The sequence below is a fragment of the Stylophora pistillata genome, chromosome 1 (genome assembly GCF_964205215.1).
Source record: "Stylophora pistillata chromosome 1, jaStyPist1.2, whole genome shotgun sequence".
NCBI classification, from domain to species: Eukaryota; Metazoa; Cnidaria; class Anthozoa; order Scleractinia; family Pocilloporidae; genus Stylophora; species Stylophora pistillata.
The window spans coordinates 2,445,001-2,463,299 of NC_142519.1; the positions used below are offsets into that span (position 1 = coordinate 2,445,001).

The 18,299-nt window shown below is 39.1% G+C and overlaps 1 protein-coding gene and 1 long non-coding RNA gene across 5 annotated transcripts in view; both read left to right on the forward strand.

Moving 5' to 3' along the window:
- The window catches only part of LOC111319636 (peroxidasin-like), a 42,323-nt gene extending 25,321 nt beyond the window's left edge, over nt 1-17,002 (forward strand). Inside the window, exons 1-6 of one of the 4 annotated variants that reach the window (XM_088730953.1) lie at nt 6,868-6,976; nt 11,403-11,582; nt 11,711-12,043; nt 13,114-13,425; nt 14,259-14,564; nt 15,812-17,002. In XM_088730953.1, coding sequence (XP_088587079.1) covers nt 11,462-11,582; nt 11,711-12,043; nt 13,114-13,425; nt 14,259-14,564; nt 15,812-16,149 — 1,410 coding nt within the window. In that variant the 5' untranslated portion in view covers nt 6,868-6,976; nt 11,403-11,461 and the 3' untranslated portion in view covers nt 16,150-17,002. Of the gene's footprint in view, nt 1-6,867; nt 6,977-8,773; nt 8,886-11,402; nt 11,583-11,710; nt 12,044-13,113; nt 13,426-14,258; nt 14,565-15,811 lie in introns of those variants that run through there. The other 3 variants (XM_088730955.1, XM_088730957.1, XM_088730962.1) reach the window with 3 other exon arrangements.
- A 111-nt stretch (nt 17,003-17,113) lies between these two features.
- LOC111340807 (uncharacterized) lies at nt 17,114-18,203 on the forward strand. Its single transcript, XR_015991008.1, has 2 exons — nt 17,114-17,395; nt 17,814-18,203. It is a non-coding gene; the product is annotated as an uncharacterized LOC111340807 (long non-coding RNA).
- Nucleotides 18,204-18,299: the final 96 nt, after the last annotated feature.

Consider the following 18,299-nt stretch of genomic DNA (forward strand, 5'->3'; position numbering starts at 1 on the left):
AGCTACCCCAAACAATGTCACAGTAATCAAAGTGAGGTTTTACTAAAGCTTAGTAAATGAGATGTAAGGTTGATGCTGGGATCAGGTGCCTAATTCGCTTTAGGGCCCCGATACCAGAGGCGATCTTTTTCGTTAGTTTTTCGATGTGACTATGCCAATCGAGTTTATCGTCTATTATTACACCAAGCGATTTTGTAGCTGTAACCTGGCTCACTTGAGTATTGTTCATTCTAATTGTTGGTGAAGCTGTGAGATTATTCAGTCTCTGCCTCGACCCTATTAGCATGAATTCGGTTTTAGTTCGGTTATGTATGTCTGTATGCTGACGTTGCGAGCGGTAGCTCTTCGTCATTCGCTTTATTTGGTCTGGTCAAGACTTCCACCTCCGTAAAGCCGTAAGCAGGGAATTGATGAGAGTTTCCCAACAAAGAGTCACGAGCATTTTGATAAAGAGTGCAAAATTGGGCTCATTAAAATTTGTCCTTGTGTGACTGCTTTAGTTAAACATGGAGAAAATGACTTTGGTAGCCAAGACTGTCCATGCTCCTTCATCAGCAGTATTAATATCCCCTTATGTCTTTCATTACTCTTGAACTTATGTCTTTCATTACTCTTTACGCCTTTGTTTCCTAGCCTCTTCCTTGACTAGAATGTAACATCTATAATCAGCAAGTAAATGTCTCGAGGACAACAGGCATTCAGCGCTATGCTATTGCACTAATCAACCAATGGATAGCGAGTTGAAACGAAATGAAATATACAAAAGACCGAAATATTTTCATCCAACAGATCGTTTTCAACAGTATCTAGTTAAGTACTCAAATATTGATCTTTGATTTACTGATAAGAGAAAATTTCCGGCAGCAAAAAATATAGATATTACCATAAATTCCAAAGAGTATTCCTGTGGAAATCCATAGAATTCGAGAACAAAACTTGATATTTCAAAATCGGCACTCTTAATCACCGCCCGTAGCAGCTAACCCATATCACTAATAGCGGAGCGTCTTTTTTCTGCAGAGAAACCACACACAGCCCACAATTCCTCTTTTCGCTTTTAATGAAGAGCTCACGCTCGAAACATTCCTTGAAAAAACTCTTTACGTTGACCAATTTTTATGATAAGTTGACAAAACCAAATAATTCTGCTGTTAATCAATTTTTCTTGAAAGAAGAAATGATTTTCACCCTTCTCATACGCATTAGTGTAAATCATAACACTTGATTAGAAATGGAATTGTTGGGGAGTCAGTCTGTGAATTGAAGTCAAGTTTCGCTAGGTCACAATTTCCATCTTCAATCATAACTCGACACATGTTGTGATCCTTTCAAGATACTTTGCAGGGTTTTGTACTATATCCGTGCCAATTTGATCGTGTCACATTCTCTCTATTGTGGCAAGATCAAAGAGATTGCTAGGTTTACTGAAACGAACCCTTTGGTCACGCCATGAGGCTTTACTCAAGGGCTACAAAGTTATGATTCGACCAATACTTGAGTATGCTTGTCAAGTGCACGTGTGGAACCCCCACCAAATATATTTGATCGATAAACTTGAACGGGTTCAAAGAAATATTACAAGATGGATCGCTGGCAAAGACACTCCATACGAAGATCGTGTAAAATTCCTCGATCTTCCAACACCTGCTCATCGTAGAGAACTCCTGGGCTTAGTCCAGCTTTTCAAGTTTATAAAGGGATATTCTGCTGGAACATTAATGATACTATGTCTTTCAGTAATAGGAAATCTAGAAACTCCCACTCATAAACTTTACAAGCCTTTTTTTCGCACGGATGTAAACAATATTCTTTCTGGAACAGATGTATTGATTGTTGGAATAAGCTACCATCATCTGTCGTAGATCATGAATCTGTAAATAGCTTTAAAAAAGCATTGCAAAAAGACTATTTTATATGATTTATATATCTATAGCATATTTTTTAAAATTCTTACGCATGCATGTATTGTTAAAGTATTTGTACAGATATATGTCATTTATTACAATTATAATATGGGGTATGGTTGGGTTTCAGGTGACGTCACAAGCTTTGCTGAAGTTAGTGTCCGCCATGTTGGTGTCCCTCGGGTGTCAAATTTATGAATAATTAGTCGATTTCTCTAGTGAAGCCCTCTCTCTTATCGCCGTATTATTTCGCCAACTACATGAATATCCAGACAGAAAAAAGCGATAAAAGTATCCGGCATTCATCTTAAGGTATCCCAGTGCTCTCTGAGTATGCCGAAAGCTTAGAGAGTTGGGAGGAAAGATGTTTGCAAAAGATCTCGGTCATTGGGGTTGACCCTGCAAGCATACCAGCCGAGAAGTTCAGTCCAAAATGCTTGCCTCCTGTGGAAGCGTCGGACTTGCTGAGTTACCTCGTTCTTGAGACCAGCTTCTACACCAAGAAGCAGTTCCAGGCGTTCAAGAGTCTAGAGGCGTTTAATCAAATGGTGTCGGGATTTGTAACCTCAGTTGTAGGCAAAGTAATCGCCGGCAAGTATGCCGTGAGAGCACGAGTTTGGCATTCACAGCATATGAATGATCCTTTAGTGAACATTTGGGTCATTTCCGAAAACGATGGGACTATTTTGTCAGCCCATTGCTTGGGATGCAAAGCTGGACTGGCTGAGTCATGCTCACATATCGCAAGTGTTTTATTTATTGTGCAGTAAATGGTTTGAACCCGGGGGTAACATGTGAAGGTGTAGTCTGATCGTCCGGGTGAGTGTAGTCCTGAGAAGGACTGTTGTCGGTGGCAGTGACTGACGTTTCGACAACCTGTGCGGAAGTCATCATCAGAGTCAAGTGTCATCATCAGAGTCACTTGACTCTGATGATGACTTCCGCACAGGTTGTCGAAACGTCAGTCACTGCCACCGACAACAGTCCTTCTCAGGACTACACTCACCCGGACGATCAGACTACACCTTCACATGTTTTATTTATGTTTGAGGGAACTACTAGAATTCATGGCAAGCTCGCTGGGTGTCACGAAAACTCAGACACCGAAAACTCAGGTCCCTCGAAGTGTTCTCCAAGCTTTCGAAGTGCTCCATAATTCGATAGTGCATAGCTTAAAGCATGAACCAATTTTTTTTATAATATAACCGGTGGAACAATGCAACAAATCCGACGCGAAAGACGGACAACAATATCAAGAGTGATTCTTCAGTGAAGCGAATCGTGACGGCGCTGATGCCGAGTCTTCTTTCGCGTTGTTTTTCTCTTTCTGCCTCATTTAAGAACTCTAGCCCAAGGGTCGCAAAATTGTCTTCGTTTTGGGACTGGTGGGCCGAGTCTCTGTTTGCATCCATTATTATCGCGAAATATTTAAGAATTTTGACAGAGCGACAACAAGGATCTGTGCAACGAAGTACAAAAAGGTAAACAAACGTCCCTTTCGGCTCGTCAAAATCACGCCACATTTTAATACTTTGATGTTGGAGCGAGCGCATTTGATCCCGTTAACTGTGAATGAAAAGTTCAAAATTAACGGGAAAAATGGAGGTAAATCTAAGCTAAATGAAGTCTTGTGTCACTCTAAAATGTTTTGATACTCAACCATCGGACGATTTTGCGAAACGTGCAACTTGCGGCCTTGCTTTTGCTGCTTCAGTTGGATCAAGACCCAAAAGGTCAAAATACACGAGGGATTACCAGGAGTGATCATGAGTCGAGTTTATCTCTTGAATTTTCGAGGAGTCTGAGTTTTCGGGGTCTGAGGTCTGAGGTCTGAGTTTTCGGGGTGTGAGTTTTCGTGACACCCCAAGCTTACTTGCACTCAGGTAAAATGCTCATGGATTTTGCCGACATAGGTCAATGAAGTGCCGTATGCGAGGGCTAAAGACATCGATTTCTCATCGGCTAAGAAGCTCAAAGAAAAGCTCGACCAAAAAATCGAGGATCTACAACAGCCGCAAGCCTCGAACAATACAACAACTTCTAGTTCCTCCTGTTCTTCCCCTTGATTTGTGATGATCTTAGGTATAGCGCATTAGATCATATATATAATGAATTTTGCGCTATAGAGATAATAAAATTATTAAATTATTATACGAAAAAATCCTTAGTCTTTATGCTTTCCACTTTTGCTCGAACAGCCAACAATAATGTTTAAAACCATCCCTTCTTTCTCACATGAACTCTTCGTTAGATACGGTTTGTTTACGCTCGAGGGACACCAAGATGGCGGATATTAACCGTTGCTAAGGTCTTGGTCACGTGGGTGAAACCCAAGGATAGTTAATATGGGGATTAAGTTCCTCCCTCTATAACCCAATTGCAATGTAATGTAATATAAAGTGAGTTACGATTACGATTACAATAAAGCTGTTATATATATATAGATATTTCACCCATTTCTGGAGTCGGACGTCGCCGAAAACTTTTCCTCCTCACCCGTCCGCTCTCTCTCCATCCATATTGCGCTGTGTTGTTAGATTAAAACACATAAGCTAACAAGTAACGTAATTTAAAATAAGGTTAAATAAAAGTTGGTAGATGAATTTACATGGCGATTTGCGTGTCATTAGCGCGGCTGCAATCGCTTAAGCCGAGACATGTTTCTAACTGATTGATAAGATATAACAAAGGGCTTTAAATGATATGAATACTCTCTGTTCGTTTTGAAACGCCCTTTTTATACTCTTTTCTTTCATTTGATTTTTTACACTTTGCTTAATGATTATTTGAATCACGTTTTTTGGAGTGTCGAAACTTTGAGTTTATGAATTGTTATTTCCCCGGTTACATTTATTAAATCTTTAAACCAGAGTAGCATCAAACCATGTCTGATTGTCCACCTGCTTGCTGTGTGAACTTTAATACATCCTAAGGGCCTGGCTTAACTAGGAAACTTTGTTGCGGATACATTGTTTCCTGTTATGTTTCTCGGGGTGGCTAAATTAGCGGGAAGCAAACAAAATGTTTTGCTGCCCCAGTGCTTAAACGAGGAAACATTGTTTCGGAAAACAAATGAGCTACGCATGCGTGCATGAATAAACTGACTTCGAGAAAGTCTGGGGATCAAAGGATGTTCACATTTTCATTGTATCAAAGCCCTTTGTGGCATTCTGCACAACAATAAGGAGCTTCAGCATCTTGTACCACTTCCAAGAGGAGTGGTACACATCGTTTGTTTGTTGACCGGACCTCTTTTTTCTTTCCTGGGCCTGTTCCCTCATAAATTGTGACCTGATAATTTTCCACTTGCTCTTGCTATCATCCCGGCTCATGTCATATTTTTCTGTCATCAGTAGATCGATTTGCGAATACGCCACCTCCTTACTGTCCCCGTTCATGTAGTCCTTATGACCCACGTCCCAGAGACAAGGCCTTTTCTCATACAGCGTAATTAGCATTTAAATTTCTTCATCTTTTCAATTCCTTTCCCTTCCCTTTCCCTTTCTTTGAGCGTGACCTGCTTGAATTTGTTCGCGGTCAGCCATTTTAATTGTTGTCTGCTTGCCGTTGCTATGAAACATTTTTCAATGTGCGAGCGGCATTGGAAATTAATCAACATTGTTTTCATCGTGGCTAAACTGGGAAACATGTTTCGGACGCAAAATTTGTGTCCGGGAAACAAAAATGTTTTTTTCTGCAGGAAAAAAACAATTTTTGTTTCCGAGCAGCAAAATCTGTTTCCGCGACATGTGTTTCCCGCGCGGGTAACTGGAAAACATTTGCCTCCGCAACAATGTTTCCGCAACAAAGCTTCCTAGTTAAGCCAGGCCTTAAGTATAGCTCATTACTGAAGTTATAATTTAAATTTCTACAAATCTCTATTCGCAATAGGTCTCAATTTATTAAAAATAGTAACTTCTGGTAAACAGCATCATTGACACGAAAGTCGATTTTGAAACGGAAATCGCGGAATGCTATTCCAAGCAAACATTGTAGTCACAAATAAATATGGAAAGTTTAGGATTTTTAAAAACTTCTGTTGTCTGGAAGATTGCTATTAAAGCCATGTGAACTTAACCGAACGCGCATGTGAAGGCTCAAATTTCCTACGAAACTTTTTATTCACAGAGTTTTCAAGAACGGACGGTTCCAGAGATGTTAAGATAGTTCTAGCGAAAAGTGTAACAGCAGATCGTGTAATACCTATTCGCGCGTTCTTATTTTAGAAACGCAAATAGAAAATGACCCCCTCCTTTTCCTCATTACGTCATTTAGAATCTTCGAGTCGATGTTTTCAACGGAACTTCTTTTCTTAAAACGCGTCTTAATCTATGTAAAGTGAGTTGGAAAGGTGTTTTTTTCTGAGTCGCACAGCGATCTTGGTTGATAATTTCCGTACATCTTCAATATCTAATGATAAAAATTAACGAAAGAAGTTTTACACTACGTTTCGATGACGCCATGTCATCATTTTCAAGTGAAAAGAGAATAAAATTTTGACAAGTTAAAATACACCGTGCAAGGCGATAAAGCGTAAAGTATGCATGCAAAAAGTGAAAATTTAAATAAAATTTAAATAAATAGTTTTGGGCGTATGGACTCTGATTGTGTATTCAAGCATGGCCTTTTCTTCTTTAAGAATAACATTTCATAAATCGATGAGACAGTCCAGTTTCCGTTACACTTCTTTATCAATATCAATATAATCAACAGTGGCAAAAAGAGAAATTTAGGAATTGAAAAGACTTTGCTGGAACAAGGTGAAAAACTGTCATAAGGAAATTCTTTAGCTCAGATGTAATTCACGAAGTGCGATAATTACATTGTTTTTAAGTAGGTGTAGGTCAAACAGTGGCCCGCTTTGTCTATTTACGTCAAAGGTGTCTGTTTTGTTTTTAGTTCTCATTGATAAACAGTTGTTTTTTATGCTTCCAGAATGTTTGGAGGTATGTGATAAGATATTATTAGGTATAAGTATATATAAGATATCTAAAAAGTTGTAGCAGAATCATCTGAAGGCTGCCGCTAATTTATGGTTCATTGACTATTCTTTCCAACTCGTCGTCAACAAAGTAAGATTATAAATGTCTTTTATATTCTTTTCTAGTTGTTATGATAACCCTGTCAGCTTGAATTTCCAACGCGCAGTCCTGTCCTTAACATTATTTTTTGTTAAATTTGTCATGTATAATTATAATTGTGCTTTCTTTCAGTGGTCAAATTGGAGTACAATATCGATTTTTTCCCTATAACTTTCGTTGTTTTCTTATCTCAATTTATTGCTTTCTTATTTTCTCTCTGTCGCACAACGTTGAAATCGACTAATGTTTTATCACCTGTCACATGCCAGCGTTGGTAGCACTTACTAATTCGCGGTCCAAATATTGCTGCTGTCACTTTCCGTTTTATTGCTGCAACAAAGATTTTGAAAGGGAGAGTCTACGTCTTGTCTCCCTTGCGAATCTACTTTTCGATCTTTCGCGAAAAGAGAAATGAAATTGCCCCCTTTCTAAAAGTCCTTTGTCACAGATATTACTTGAATCTCTGTTTTCAAGTCTGCTACAGTCATCACTTCTAGAAACAAAATTCATCGTGATTCGGCTACTTACCAAAAATATTTATATATCTTTAACTGTAAAACGTAATATTCTTAATCACTGCTCCATGCAAGCATCGATGGCGAAAAGGAAATGGCAAGATAAACCTTTTCGTATACTGAAATTACATAAAGACATTTACTTTACAACCTTGTCCAGGTATACCAAGTAGATAAACCCCAGGTAGAAAAGATTACATTTATAATCAAGCACTGCTAAAAGAAGTTACTACACTTTTTTTTTTTTCAATTTTATAATTTTCTAAATTTACTGCTATTGGTGATCACGGTGACAAATTCGCATAAAATCTTTCCAGATCTTAGATCAACACAATAACGTTTGGACAAGCTCTGGCAAACGCCAGCTTTCCTAGTTTTCTTTTTTTGAATTGTGCTTCGCTAATTTTGCCTGATATATTTTGAATAATTCACGAGGGGATTGGTATATTGATGGCAGCTTCAGATTGACAAACGTTAAAATTGATTGATTGATAACTGGCACATAATATGTTGTTTGTCCAAATTGCCATGGTTGAAGATGCCAACATTGTATGAGCATAGCAACGGCCTATTTAGTTAAATAAAAATTTGCCTTCCCTTCAGGAAAACGTCTTATGCAAATGTGTCAGTGTGTTTGAAAAGCTTCCTCTTCGCTTTTTTTGTCAACGCTAAAACGCTCAGCCAAAATTTTAAAATTTATCCGGTTTTAAAAGCGCACCTAATACATCGTCTTCAATTCACGGTTGACATGACAGTAGGGATAAAGTTTGTGTTTAAATCTGTCCAGAGGAACCTTTTTAAAAGGAATAAGGCGTAAAGTAGTGGGTTAATGCACAAAACAGCGAAATGTCACTTCCTGTACATTTTCACTGGAGCTGGTGATGCTTAAAGCAGTCAGTGTAGATCACGCGTAAAATCAAAAGAGTGGCCTAACAGCACAACAGGACAACAGAAATAGAGAGTGGCTGGTTCATTTAACATGAAGAAAATGACTTTAGAAGCTAAGAATGGCCCCTTCATCGGCAATATTAATATCCCCTAATGCGTGCCATTACTCTTGTGCGTCGGCCAGAAAGTGATTAATATTTGTTGAGGTTAAGTTAGAACCAGACGGAAAAACGTCTTCACTCTTTCGGAGGCTTGAAATCTAAGGAAGTTTTAAATTTCCTTTCACGCCTGTTCAAAATAGGTTGCTTTTCAATATAACACGTAATCGAAAAAGATAGATACGCGTAGGTGGCATTGCCCACGTAGCTTTGAAATATAAAGGCGATTCGCAACAAACGTGTAGTACCCTGCGGTAGATTGTCCAGCTTACACGCATGCTATAGCTTCGACTATGGCTGCTTTATTGCATTTTTGAACGAGCTGGCACCAATTGCAAAGTAAGACAATGTTTTTTCCCTTTTTTAATTCTTTTTCACTTTTTGCTAACTATTGAATCCCGACTAGTTGGACTTTTTGTTCGAGCTGAAGATGGCTTTTACATATCCACCTTAAAGTTCCTTCACCCTTCAGAGTACACTTTTCTATACGTCACACGTAGAGTGGAGGCAGATTCATTCTTTATCACACGATGTCACAATATGCTCTTGTGTTCTTCTAAATTTCTTGGATATATAGCAAGAGGATATAAACAGTTTATATTTTCTTGATATATAGGCAGTCAAAAAAGTATATTTTTTTTCTTCTCAAATGACCTTTTACTCTAAATTATAACTTAAGATGTTACTTATAGAGATCGAGTGTTCGAAAACAAAACCGGGACTGAAATTTTGTCAGATTTCAAAATAGGGATGGAAAGTCAGAAAGAATATTTATAAAGGTTATTATAGAACCAAAATGAACGTGTAAAACTGATGTGAGCTATTATTTCAAGCGATAAAAAATTTGCATTTCTTTCGCTTTATTTATAATTCCTTTAACTGTAAACTGATTTAACGTTAGGCTACTGGATACAAATTCAATCGCTACCTGGTACGGTCGCCCAATTTCATCAAAGTCAATTTTCAAAAAAAAAAAAAAATTACGAAAAACAACAAAAAAGAAGTGCAACCTCACTCCCTGCAAGTTCGCTCTCACCTCAACTTGTTCATCCGATCAAATAAATCGAGTTCGCTCCAACATCTCTCATCTCATTTCTTTACGAAATGGTTAAAAAACTTCCGAAATCAGGACACTCCTTGTGAGCCGGCTAAACCTCAAGAGACTTTGGAATTTATACAAGAATGAGACTTTGAAAAACCTTAAGCCATATCAAGTCATAACAGCTAACAACGTGTTAATAAGGGTAAAGGGTAACATCCTTCTCAAAGAAAAAACATTTTCGTCTCAATCGTTCAATACTCAACCACAAAGTATTTTCGATATTCAGTTGTCTTCGACTTGATCGAGGGTTTGGGTGCTAGTAATAGATAAGCATGAGGTGCAGGCGTCTTATTAGAGCGATTGCGATCGTTTCCTCGACGAGCTAGGGTTGTCCAATACACCCAACCGCTGCGAATCGTCAAAGGCAGTTGACGATTCGTCAAACCGGAAGTCGATTTGCGGCCACGTGGTGGCGCGGGCCCATAGTAGTTCCTAGGTCGAACAGGTAAAGTTCATGTGCATTTATCTCGACTTCGAATGAGACTGGTCAAGTTTCCTGCTGACGACTCCATTCTACCTGTGCAAATCGGGTGGTTCATACTCGTGAATCATCAAAGCTTAACGGTGTATTGTGTTCTTCTGCGAATAGATTTCCAACTCAAAGAAAAAACGAGTGGAGTCGGCCCGTGTAGATTCGAATTAATTGAATACCCCAATTTAACGCTCTATGTAATGTAAGGAAGTGAAGGGGTCTTTTTTTTCGCGAATCGACATCGATTTCGCTAATAACGCGTCTAGTCGACCTGTGCTAATCTTCAACGCTCAACTGAATGTTGCCTTCTTCTGTAAATCGACATCCGGTATGACGGGTCGTCATTTGCTGTGACGACTCGTTCGATTCGAGTCAAATTGTGTCGAAGCGTCAAAATTTTCTACACTGTAGGGTTTAGAAAATTGTGACAATAGACTTCGGTCGCTTCACGCTTTAAGAACATGGGAGATCCATCTCGTCTTCTGCAAATCGGCATCCGGTATGACGGGTCGTCATTTACTGTGAGGAGTCGTTCGATTCGAGTCGAATCGTCAACATTTGTTACACTATATAGTTTATGATACTCTGACGATAGACGTCTTGTCGTTTCACGCTTTAAGAACGTGGAAGGTTCATGTTGTTATGTTGTCGTACCATGCCACTTATCTTCACTCGTTTCTCACGTCCCACTTCCGGTGCGTTAACGGACGATTCGACTTCCGGCATACCATGGCAATCTCACATATTGCTCACGCCTCTTGACTTCCGGTATGTTAATGCTCGATTTGACATCCGGTGTGACGATTCGTGAACGACCGTAGACGAATCGCAAAGGTTTGGGTATATTGGACATGTATGTCTTCAAGCGGCCATCTAGTATAGTTGACGTTTTGGAGAGGGGAAGGGGGGGGGGGGGAAGGTAACTGCCCACCCTCTCCTTTGTTTGTACTGCTTTTTGACTGTGCTTACCCCTTGGTACAAATTTCTTTCTCTTCTCAGCCTTCCGCTGCTGTAAAAATCAAAGATGACGGCTACAATTTTCACTTAAATAATACTGAGCATTCGCGCGCCAAAACTACGCCTGCTTTGCAAACAACTGACATATCTCTTTGTAACAGATTATTGAATTCATTGAAAGTCCTTATCATCCGTAGTTCTATACAAATTCCTTTTGGTAAGCCTTGAGATAGATTTAAAGAAAACATTTTCTTAGGGTGTCAGATCCTTTACGTTCAGGTGAAACTTTTTCTATGCTGATTTTCATTCCGGTTTTTTCCAATAGGCAATCCCATTAAACAGGCTTTAGGAAGCATCAAAACATAATTTTCAAGTTTACATTCCATGATGATGCGCGACTCTTGGTTAGGAGAGGTGGCAAAGTGCATATTACTATTGACTCCTATGGGCGTTTTGTGGAGTCTTCCCTTTGTCAGAGGCGAAACATGTAATTCCAACTTAAAAAGTAAGTGGTGAAACATCGTGGTTTGAAGAGTATCTCTATCTTTTTACACCTAACTGTTTTAATCTAAATCCATCTATTCATTTATTCATAATTTCTTTTTGAACCCACGAGTTTTCTCTCCTGCACAGTTCGACCCGTTGTCGACATCTCTTCAAGTTCAGAGAACAACAGTTTACCCATTGGTGCCTCTTTAACCCTGACTTGTACAGCTGAGCCCAGAAGGATAGACTCAGGGTATATGGATAGATGGGTCGATTATGTCGAGTGGTACGATCCACAGGGTAGACAAGTTGGAGCAAAATGCCAACAGCCCTCAAACATACATGCTCATAAACTTAAATTAAGCTGCTCATTAGTGCTTAAAGATTTGACAGTTGACAAATTTGGCCGTTACACTTGCCAAGCGGGCAATGGTTACCTAAAACACTGCACAAGGAAACCATTTGAAATAGAGATCCAAGGTAAGCAAACCAGGTTTATCATACCTTTATATGACAATAGACATCCTATATTCTTTGTTGCAAAGGTGGGTGCCGTGTGCTGGGTTTCGCTACGATAACATATTATTACGAGTTTCTTTGGCAAAACTCAGGAATTAGTAGCCTTAAATAATCAACATCTAAGAAACTCCTGAAATGTATGGATGGGTGTCACGAAGCCAAGAGAAAACTCTTGTTTTCCACTTAAAACACTTTATTGGTCTGCGACATAACTTGACAGTGGTATCTTAAACTTCTGAAAACCTCAACTAAGTCTTACGTTCTGGAGCATTATACATAGTAGTCGATTGAGTCATACCTATTTCTTAAAACACAATTTTTAGCAGTAAGAACGTTCTAGATGCCTATGGCGAGATATCCTTAAAATAAATCAACAGAATGTTGCGGAAAAAGAAGTTTCTAGCACAGCTTATAAAATAGTGATGTGGTAATTCAATGTTCTAGATTTTTCTCTCTATTTCTGGATACTTCGTTACAACAGGCAAGTCCAATATACGATTCACTGCTAAAAGAAAATTTCGCAAAGTGTTATGTGGCAATTGGTTAAAAGGAATCGAAATGCACTACAAACAAATTTTTCACGCAGATAACAATTAAATTTTGATCAGGAGCAATTTAATTGACTTGGAATGATGCAGTATGCTATTAACTGTTATGATGAACTGATTCTTAGCAAAACGATGAGAGTCTGTAGCAGAAAAAAAAATACCCACATATTCTTCGGTAGGTGCGAGAAGAATTATTTCGTTATACAAAATAAACTATCACTGTGATACAAAATAAACTAATGGTAATGTTTAAAAAAAAAAAAAAAACACGGACGCACACTCATGCAGGGGAGAATGGCCCTGAAATAGTTCCCTCTGAGCACCCGCCTATTCAATTCATCTTTCTTGTGTGGCACAAAAGTGTGATGGTTAAAATCTATTCTTCTTCCACTGTCATTCTCTTATTGCGATTGAATTAGCTTCAAACTAGATTATCTTGATAATAACAGGGGATGCTTATCGTAATGTACATTTTTTCTTCAGGCAATGCGCCAGAATTAGTGGAAGTTCCTCGAAACCAAAGTGCTGCTATAGGGGCCAATGTAACTTTCAACTGCAATGCCACCGGTCTTCCTAATCCAAGCATCTCATGGATCAAGGACAATGATTCATTTGCCTTAAAATCCAACCCAAGGGTGAAGCTCATTAACAATTTACTGGGCGACAAAAGCATACAAAGCCAGTTGTTAATTACCGGGATGAAGAAGGAAGATTTTGGCAAATATCAATGTGAGGCGAAAAACAGCGTTGGTAAAGCTGTGTCACTGCCGGCTTCCTTAACTCCGAAAGGTTCAGGTGAGACATGCACATGTACTAGGATTTGCTTTCCTTATCACCTTCAAGTTGAAAACCAAAGAAGTCTTTCATTTACGTGCTAAACAGCACCTCAATTAATGGTGTCCCTAAGTAGGCCACGGAAGCTTGCTATTTTGGATGAGCGCTTCGAGATAAACAACTTGCCGTACTTTAATCGTTAATTCTCTTATTAATAAAAGTGCCAACTGAAGAGAAAGTAAGCGGCCTTTTCTGTCAATTGTTGTTACCTCCCGGTTAGAATTTTCTAGTTTTCATTTTAGTTTTACCAGGTTCCTGCTCTTCCTCAGTCTTCTCGTCATCAAGATTCCACATGAAGAGTGGTCTCCTAGGAACTGGTTCTTTTAGATGTCACACGGGGTTTATACAATACAATGTTCTTTATTTCAAGAGGGTAAATACATGATTAACCTAGTAAAGAGTTTTCTAACACATGGCCCTCTGTAAACCCACCCATCCCACCCAGGGGAGGACATCCATCACACAGTAATCTCGTGTGAGGGAAATTAACGTCTCCTACCCCAACCCTGCAGGAGACGGGACCTCCATTTATTCATCCCTATCCGAGAAGACTAGAATATCTAACCATTTCTTGATGTTATAGAAAGGCAGCAAATTCTTCTCAATTATTTAAGACCCTGAGTGTTGGTCCGGCCGGAGCTCGAACCCTCGACCTCCCGCACAACAGTCCAGCGCTCTATCCATTGAGCTAACCGGGTGGCGGTTTAGGCTCCCGACATCCTAAAGAACGGTCGCAAAAAGACAATTCCCAGCGCCAAATGCAAGGAAATAATTGCATCGGTATTAATTTGCAGATGCCCAAATACTCGAGATTGTTGAAGGTCCAAAGAACCAAAGTGTCTCGATTGGTTCCAATGCTACATTTAGCTGCACTGTTAAGGGTCTTCCCAGGCCAACCATTCAGTGGATAAAGGACAATGCTTCATATTCTTTACAGTCGAACCCCAGAGCAAGTGTCGTTCAGGACGGCAACAAAATTCGCAGCCTGATCTTATTAACAAGAGTAAAGAAAGAAGATTATGGAAAATATCAGTGCATTGCAAGCAATGGCGTCGTTAGAAAAGAATCAGGAGTGGTTTTCCTAATCCCAAGGAATTTAGGTTAGATTTATGTAATAAATGAAAGTAGATACTCGCTTCAGTTTGTGCCTTGAGGCTAACTTCATTCATAAATATTAATACAGGACAAAGAAAACTATTTGAAAAAATCCCAAAGAGAAGGGCATGATTTTTAGAAAAGCGATTTCATTTGGCTCATTCTACACGCTTTACTGACCAAACGTGAGTTCAACATGGCTGGATGTTGGCCGATCGTGAGTTCCTTTTGCATTTTTATGGACCAGGACGAAGTGGAGGTCCATAAAAACGCAAAAAAAGAACGACGCTAATATCCAGCCATCTTAACCGAACAAGCCTGGTGAATAAAGCATTTATTAGATACAATGAACATATGAAGTTCATATATTTTGAACTGCGGTATTAAATACGTATGATGCACGATCCTTCGCAGTAGATAGCGCTATTTATGCAATAGCGAAAATCAGACCTGAAAAAAATCAGGCCTGTACAGATCGTGCATCATACGTATTTAATACCGCAGTTCAAAATATATGAACTTCATATGTTCCTTGTATCTGATTTATCATCACGGGTTTATTACGAATCAACTTAACGGCCTGCTCCCGGTTGGCGTGTTAGCTCAATTGGTAGAGCGCTGCACTAGTATCGCTGAGGTCAGTGGTTCGAATCCCGTACAGGCCTGATTTTTTTCAGGTCTGATTTTCGCTATTGCACAAATAGCGCTATCTACTGCGAAGGATCGTGCATCATACGTAAAGCATTTATTATATAGCAAAAATATTTCGCTTTAATAAGAATAAAAAATGACTTGTTTATTTCGAGAGCTGAGAAAGAAAACCAACTGTGTTATTAGCACAGCAGACCTAAGAAGCTCGGTTTGTTTTGACTGTCCTTTGTCGCTTTTTGCGACTTCGTTGCCGACATTGTTTAAAAGTTACGAACTTTGAAAGTCTGCACCTCGCAGTTTTTCTCTTGCGCGGGCAGTCCCAAGTGGGCAAGATGGCCCCACCTTGCCCGCTCAGGTAGCAAATCAGAGCACTGGATTCGCTTCATTTTGCCTACGGGCGCTACCAGCTATATAATAATTAGTGGTTAATGCTACTATATTCTCATGGAAACAAGAATTATGATGAGTACATTTAAAAGAACGGGGTCACATTAACTCTTCTTACCTTAATTACCCTTCGGAAATATCCTCTCAACTTAGTATTCATTTTTTCTTACCTTTCCGATAATATTTTTACTTTTTTCTTCTCTTTTAATTTCAGGAAAGCCGGAGATAGTCGAACATCCAAGAAGTCAAACTTATTCTGTTGGTTCCGACTTAGTTTTCAGCTGCACTGCCACTGGTCTTCCCAAGCCAAACATTACATGGATTAAGAACAATGATCCAAATGTTACAAAAACTAATCCAAGGTTCAAAACCATTCTTGTTTCAAGTGACACAAAATACCGTAGCATGCTCCTGATAAAAGAAGCGAAGAAGGAAGATGCAGGCACATATCAATGCTTTGTAAATAACAGTGCAGGAGAGAAGACGTCAAATGTGGCTTTTTTACACTTAAAGGAAGGCAAGTTATCAAATCAAGGGAACAATTCATGTTGAAATGCAGGCCGTATAATTAAACGCATAAATTTGCACTCAAAACACAGTGCGTAAACAATTTGAAACTTTTTTCAGTTTTGTTAGATTACCTACTGATTTATAACTTGATTACACGTTTGGATTGCCTCGCCTCGATATTCTTCATGCGTTTAAGTCGAAATTAGTTTTCATAATAAGATTTCCCACCCTATGTCGCGTTCTCGACTGCGATTGAAGGGCAATCTAGGGAACACCGTTTAAACCAAAATGTCACGCTTAGACAGTTACTTCAGATTTCTTGAAATCACACGTAATCACTTGACACGCAGTGGAAAAGAACTAAGGATTTTAAAAAAAATTAAGTTCTACATAAACATAATGACCGAACAGACGAGAATGGAAAACGAAAAAATCCCTAAAAAATAACTGACTTACGCTGTCCAACTCCTGCGACTCAAATACGAGTCCAACCTCTAAACACAAGGTCTTTTTGCTCTACAATGCCCTGTTAAGTCGTTCTTCCCACATCTTCCTGCTGTCTTCAATTACGGGAAAAATTATTACTTAGATTCTTGAATTATGATCAAACACGAACTTAAAATAGAACGTTCAAGTGTGACTCAGGTGACACCCGAAACTGTCCTGGTTACACAAGTCGTTTCCTTAAATAAGATTGGTGGATGGACTGCCTTGGCTTTCACGATTCTGTAGTATTGTGAGCCCACAGTTGGTTGAAATCGGACACTCAAGATCGAAAAGTCCATCACCCACTCACATTACGTTTAATAAAATTAATCCGCGGAACACAGAATTGATTAAAGTAGGCATACCATCCAGAGCAGGGAATTTACCAAAATATAGAAAGCTGTTTCTAGAGGTTTTCAGTGTATTTGTCTAAAACTGTAATGTTTAAAAGGCTGAAATTACAACCCCTCTTTCAATGATCTGAACACATTTTTTTTTTTCCCGGAAGTTGTATTGGTTATCATTAATTGATCGCCTACCGAATTGGATTCCACATGGGCCTGTTTTCTTTTTTTTAAACATTTGAAATCCCTGCGATGAAGGTTGTAGGCCACGTAGTTTCTAGCTTTGTTTGATTTTTCGTCTTGAATCGTATCTTACAGCAAGTACACATTCAAGACTGCAACAAAGCTCAACCGTTCAGATTGCGATAGCAGTTGCTGCATCTTGTGTTGTAATAACTGTGATCATCAATGGTGTTTTGGGGCTTTGGTGGTACATGCGCTGTAAACGTGGTAAAAAGGTAAACATTCTTCTTCTTTTTTTTTTTCAATGAGAACGAAGTAGTGTGAACAATTCAGAGAAAAAAGAAAGCGCTATTGTGGATAAAAATAGTTTGCTTCACTTAGTTGGAGACAAAAAGGACACGTTGGAAAACGTTCAAGTGTGCCTGGAGCCTAAGTATGTTTCTTTGAGGTGTATTTAGTTTGGACTGAACTTGGAATCACTGCATGCGATAGCTGAAATAGATTCCCTTTGATACCGTTCCCTAAAAAATTCAGAAAATCACCTCTTCTGCATCACTCGTTCGCTTCCCTGTCGCTTTGAAAACTACTGGAACGCTCTTGGCCGTAAAATAAAGAAACAGGATTTGAGGAAGATACATAAACACGCTTCTTGGTTCCTCGTCGGTGATTCTTTTTTTCTTTGATAACCCGCAGCCAGAAGGACAAACGAAAGTCGTAAGGGTCCATATGAGCAACGGCAAATGCGAAACAGTCTTATTTGCTCAGGATGCTGTGGAGGCTCCGTCACTTGGAACCAAGAACGTGGGAAAGATCGAAGAAAGGTCGCTTCTGTTTTCCAATGAATAACGGTTTGGAGGAAATGAGATCGTCCAGGCGACTATTCCTAATAACACATACGGAATTTAGTGCAATTTGGTTGTTCTATTTTCCGTTGTTTTTTACCTTTCCTTATTTGTATTCGTTTTGTTTGTTTCTCGACTTGAATGGATTCCTGTAGATTCGTTTGCTTGCTGTCCTCAGGTCCACATGACCCAGATTGTAAACCTGTGTCATCTTTTCAATTAAAAGATACGAGTATCTGCATGTAGGCCTCTGACTCAAAGACTGATGTAGGTGACAGTGAAAAAACTGATTCGAGGAAAGAGCTGTTTTATCATTCGGATATCTCATTTAAGCATG